This window comes from Poecilia formosa, unplaced genomic scaffold (assembly GCF_000485575.1).
Source record: "Poecilia formosa unplaced genomic scaffold, Poecilia_formosa-5.1.2 Scaffold708, whole genome shotgun sequence".
NCBI lineage: Eukaryota > Metazoa > Chordata > Actinopteri > Cyprinodontiformes > Poeciliidae > Poecilia > Poecilia formosa.
The window spans coordinates 60097-65993 of NW_006800647.1; the positions used below are offsets into that span (position 1 = coordinate 60097).

The 5897-nt window shown below is 47.7% G+C and overlaps 1 protein-coding gene across 1 annotated transcript in view; it reads left to right on the forward strand.

Annotated features, from left to right (window-relative positions):
• Positions 1–4720, forward strand: part of LOC103131017 (inaD-like protein) — a 32769-nt gene extending 28049 nt beyond the window's left edge. Inside the window, exons 26-30 of the mRNA XM_016666327.1 lie at positions 177–236; positions 432–531; positions 3460–3656; positions 3751–3842; positions 4567–4720. Of these exons, the coding sequence (XP_016521813.1) occupies positions 177–236; positions 432–531; positions 3460–3656; positions 3751–3842; positions 4567–4720 (603 nt within the window). The remainder of the gene's footprint in view (positions 1–176; positions 237–431; positions 532–3459; positions 3657–3750; positions 3843–4566) is intronic.
• The last annotated feature ends 1177 nt before the right edge of the window (positions 4721–5897 follow it).

Genomic DNA, 5897 nt, shown 5'->3' on the forward strand with positions numbered 1-5897 from the left:
TAATGCTACCATGCTAACAGTAACACCATGCTAAAGATATTGTGCAATGGTAACAATAGCCACATAATAAGATCCCTTGCTGCTGTTCTGATGAGTGCTGGTTCTGTTTATGTTTATTTAGTCAGAGTTCTGTGGTGACAGTTTCTGACTTGGTTCTGTTTGTTTTTGTGTTGCAGCCGGTGTCGCTAACAGCTTCCAGCTACAGCAAACACAAAGCCAAGCGGACCGATCCTCTGGTAAGGACCGAGCCTCAGAAAGACGCACACAGCTGGAGGCCAGCAGGGGGCGGCAGCAGGCCGTGTAGAAACACAGCTCCTGCAGGAAGCTGGATCAGAAGTTCCTGTTTGTTCTGTACCTCACTTCCTGCATGGATCTCAGGTGGACCTCTCAACCAATCACATGTCTCCCTGCCCCCCTCTTACTCCCCACAGGTACCTGAGACAGCCCTGCCCCCCCTCAGAGAGCCCCCACCCTACAGGCCTCCCAGCCAATCAGAGCAGGAGCTGACTGCTCACCTGCAGAAGGTCAAAGGTGAGAAACACGACCAGCTCTGGTTCTGTGGTACTGACTAGGACAATCGGGCCAGATGGGTTCTGATGTAAATGTCGGTTCTGTTGAGATTGCATAGAGATCTGGTTCTGGTTCCGAGTTGGATCATGGAGGACATCGGAACCGGGACTCAGTCCAAGTCTATCCGATTCTTTTCATAGTCTGTCTTCCAGGACTCGAGTGACCTTTGACCTGTTTTCCGGGACTCGTGTGAGTGTTAACCTGTTTGTGTCTTCCAGGACTCGTATGAGCCAGCGGTCCCTAGTCGGTCCTTCCGTCGGTCCCTAGTCGTCGTTCAGAGTCGACGTTTCTGCTAGTCGAGTTTTTGCTTTTCCTGCTGTCTGTGCTCCAGTCTTGGTGCGCTTGGTTTCGATTCGGGGTGTTTGAGCCGGGTGGGGTGCTGTGGGGTTTTCTGGCTGCTGATTAAGATTGTTTTGATGCAAGCAGCTGATTGGCTGCTGGTTTTACTGGGAACAGTTGGTCTCCTTGCTGGTTTTACTGGGATGGGGTTTTCTGCTGGAATCTGATGCTTCCCTCTGGGATTGATTTCTTCTGTCTGCTGAACTTCATCAAGGTTCTTCCTACTTGCTTCCACTGATGCTCCATTTGAACTGATTCTACATTTTAAATCTAATAAACGGGTCAGAACCTGATTTCCTGACCCGCTTTGGTTCTGAATGGTTTCTGTTTGCCCGTTTCTGAGAATTGGATCTAAAACTTAATAAAGTTCAGATTAAATTTGATGCGTCTTCAGATTCATTTAGGCACAGACAGAAGACTGGGTCCAGACGGGTTTCTGACCCGGTTGGTGAGGGAAGTCCTGGTTCTGGTCTGGTTTTTGGACCAGAGGATTGAAGGTATTAAAGTCAGAAAGAATCCCTGGATCAGCAGGGGGAGGGGCGGGGGAGGAGTGGGAGAGGAAGAGGAGGCAGGAGGGGGAGGAGGGGGGGAGGGGCGGGGGAGGAGTGGGAGAGGAAGAGGAGGCAGGAGGGGGAGGAGTGGGGGAGGGGCGGGTGATGCAGAGCTGCTCTCCTCCACAGCAGCTCAGCTGACTCACACTAACGGATCGTTTTCTGGTGATCTGCGTGTTGCAGCCGACCCGACGAGGAGACCAGACGTTAGTTCTGCTCCACACACTCTGACACACACTCTGACACACACTCTGACACACACTCTGACACACACTCACTCACTGTCTCTCCCCCCGTGGATTTATGTCGGAGTGTGAGGACTGGAGCATGGACGATGCTGCCACCGGGTTAGTGAGCACTCTCTCTCTCCGTCTCTCTCTCTCTCTCCGTCTCTCTCTCTCCGTCTCTCTCTCTCCGTCTCTCTCTCTGTTCTGGTGCTTTCTGTGTGAGAGGTCACCTTTCCTGCTGCTGCAGCAGAACCGGGTCGGGACGCTGCCGTATCCCTGCTTGCTGCTGCTGATTAGCTGCAGCAGGTCGGTTCTGCTGCAGGAGGAGAGTGGATCTGTTAGCTGCTGCTGGAGAACTTCAGAGCAGAACCGGGTCGCTGCAGCAGAACCGCTTCAGAACATTCTGATGCATCGTGAGGAAGACTCTAAATCGGATCCATGAGTTCAGAAAGCTAAAGATGCTTTCTCTGCAGATTCACAGCTGGGCACTTTATTAGGTACAGCTTGTAGCTGGAGCCCGTTTCACCTCCAGAACCACCTGAGTTCTTCTGGGTCCAGATCCATTCAGAACCATTCCCCAGAGATTCTGTTGCAGGAACCATTAAGGTGGTAACCGGGCTCAGATGAAGCTCAGGTGGTTCCAATGGGTCCAAAGCGAGCCAAGACATTATTTCCCACAGCATGATACCACCTCCACCAGGTTCTGACCTGTCCATCTGAAGCGACCTGTTCTGGTCCAGTTCTGGTGGATCCATTTCTGTTTGCGGACAGTGGCGTCGTCTCCAACTCGATGAATACGGACTGCCGTTTGGAAAATCAAAAATGAAAAGCAATCATTTTTTACCGGGGATGTTTCTGTCATTTTCCCGTTTAATTAGCAGCTTTAGCTGAATGTTTAGCTTTAGCTTTAGCTGAATGTTTAGCTTTAGCTTTAGCTGAATGTTTAGCTTTAGCTTTAGCTGAATGAACACTTACCTGCTAATTAGATTCAAGCTAAGTATTTAGCTTCAAGACTAACTTGGTAACTGAGCTTTTACTGAAGCAGTATGACTATGAAAGTGAATGCTATATGGAAATCCAATAATGACGTTATGTTCTGCTATGTAATGAGCTAACTCTTGACTTTTTCATGATTTGATGATTTAACATTCAGTCCTGCTGACAAATCACCTTTTATAAAGTTTAACAACCAGAGGTACAAAAATAATGCACTCAAGTAATATTTTAATTAAATATACATAAAGCTTGTAAAATGTTAACCAAATAAAAGTAAAAATTAACTCATTAAAATTTATGTTGTGGGGGCAATGTAAATTTTATAGAGACTTGCACTGTTTTTGGGTCAGGGGTCAGATTTAGGACTAAGGTGTTAATTAAGTTTTGGTTGGTTAGGTTTAGGCTGTAGAAATGAATGGAAGTCAATGGAAAGTCCCCACAAAGATAGCAACACAAACATGCGTGTGCGTGTGCGTGTGTGCGTGTGTGCGTGTGTGTGTGTGTGTGTGTGAGAGAGAGAAACTGGTTTGTTTCTGCCTGATGAAGCTGCTCAGTTCAGTTAGTATGACGACTCATCACCACTATTGATTGATTGACTCGGAGTGAGCAGTGCTCAGCTGTCCTCCAGCAGCAAACGGATCAGGAATCTCAGCAGTCCTTCAGCTCCGTCTGCCTGCGGGACGCAGCGAGGATTGGACTGGACCCTTCTGGACCTCAGTGCTGGTTCCACCAGCAGCCCGGGTGACTGAAGCATTCTCCTGCTGTGTCCGCTGCAGAGCGCTGCTGTGAGCGTTATGGCGACCTGCAGGGGGAGCTGCTATGCGTGGACCTGGAGAAGGACCAGCAGGGTTTGGGTCTCAGCCTGGCGGGAAACCGGGACCGGTCCCGACTCAGTATCTTCGTGGTGGGGCTCCATCCCGGTGGGCCGGCCTCCAGAGACGGACGGATCCGCGTGGGAGACGAGCTGCTGGAGGTGAGGAGGCGCCAACCAATGGATTCTGCCTCACCCTGACTGACCCGTTTGGACCGGTATGATTAACTAGGTCAATTACCTGTTTGCCCATCAGATCAACAACCAGATCCTGTATGGGCGGAGCCACCAGAACGCGTCGGCCATCATTAAGACCGCTGCCGCCAATGTGAAGCTCATCCTGCTCAGGTAGGACTGCAAGGCATGCTGGGAAAACCTGAATATTGGTTTCTGTTCCTGAAAAGCCATCAGGTGTGAACACAGCTCCCATATTGCATCTGCCGTCTTTAACCTGGATTAAATCTGGACCAGGTCCGATTCTGTGACCTGGTCGGATTGCCGCTGTGTGGTGCATGTTGGGTAAAGGTTGCCTCGGTGATGGCTGAATGGCCAGCATCGCCGTGGCAACAACCTTCCTGGGCCCAAACATCCGGTCAGAACCAGCAGCGGAGCTGAGAGGAACCAGATCCAACATGATGGAACCAGGTCAGAATAAAGTTCTGTTCAGGTTCTGATCCGTTTAAAAACAGTGAAATATCCCTTTAGCCTCTGAAGCAGACACCAACTTCAGCACCACAATGTTTGACCCAAAACGCGGTTCTGAGTGGTTCTGTTTGGACCTGGAGGCTGAGAATATCAGCAGGTTCTGACGTCCCAGTATGTAGTGTTCTGGTTCTGGTTCTGGCCCCTGCTGGTGAGGAGGAGGAACTGCTGTTTAACGTTGAACCAGAAAACGGTCTCAGTCCTTATCATCAATAAGACCCGCCCAGAAACGGCCTGCAACGTCCTGATTGGTCGGCCTAGTCAAGTGACGATGATGAGGTTCTGTTGTGGCTCTGTAACATCATCTTCTTCTTCTTCTGCAGAAACACCAGCAGCTGTTTTATTTCACTTTCTTCTTCTATGTCTCTAGAAACGACGACGCTGTAAACCAGATGGCTGTTTCTCCTTTAACGGCGCCTCCTGCTGCTCCTCCTGCTGCTCCTCCTGCTGCTCCTCCTGCTGCTCCTCCTGCTGCCCCGCCCACCCTAATCCCAGGCGGCCTGGAGGTAACCACACACCAGTGATGGAGAAAGTACTCAAAAAATGTACTCAAGTAAAAGTAAAACTACCACATTAACATTTGTACTTAAGTACAAGTAAAAAAGTACTGGCTTTTAAAAATACTTAAGTATTAAAAGTAAAAGTACTTGTTGAATGCATTACCTAATCGCTAATACAATATCATTAAGTGAACCGATCTTATTTAATTTGAATAAATCAGTAATGCACCATTTTAATGAACAATGCCACAGATAAAGCAGCTTTTTATTATGTTTACTCTGTAACATAGTTTAGACTTAGACATGTGATTCTGCGCATCATAATTTCAGGGATGGAAACATCTCGTCTCCTGTCCTAACTTAGCATGAACTTCACTTTTTTTGCAGCTAGTGGCTTTTATTTTGAAAGAAATCCAACAGAAAGGGGATGAAAAGAAGGTGGGTGGGGGACATGCAACCAGGAGCCAGTAGCAGAGTTGTAGTCTAGACCACCGAACCCCAGACCAAGTCAAGACCAGCACCCCGCGCTACATGACGCAATAAAATAAAGTTTTACCTTCAAAATTGCTTCTCAAATTGATCTGAAAGATCCACATTTCCATAAAACACCTAGATATTAAATACTTAGAGCTGAAATACATTTAACCAGTATCAATTCAAACTCTTCTTCATTCTGTTTTGCTTTCATCTCTGTGCCACAATCCACAGAGGTCTCCTGCCATCCCTAAAAAAATTAACGCCCTGGGCGGTTGCCCATATTACCCATGTCAGAAACCACAACTGTCTGCACCATTAAACACAGTAATTAACTGTAAACAACACTCAACTATGAACACTGTCCGAGGCGCAATAAGCAAGAAGTAACCAAGCAGAAGGAGGTGACTGTTCTCATCCTCCCTCCTGCTGTAATGTCTGCTGCCATGACAGGAGACGAAAACAAAGAGCAGTGAGCATGCTGTTCTTACGTCCTTGTTTTATTTATTCGCCAATTAAATAAATCTCTCTCTCTATATGTGTATATATATATATATACACATTTTTTTAAAGGAAATAAAATAATAGCTACTGCAGTGTACGCACGCAGAGCATTACAAGAACACAGAACGTCTCTCAGTGAGGCTTCAGTCCCATCAACCTTAGTAAAGAAGAATCGGATCGTTCCTGAATGTCATATCAATGCAGACTTTGGTCACAGCGTTGT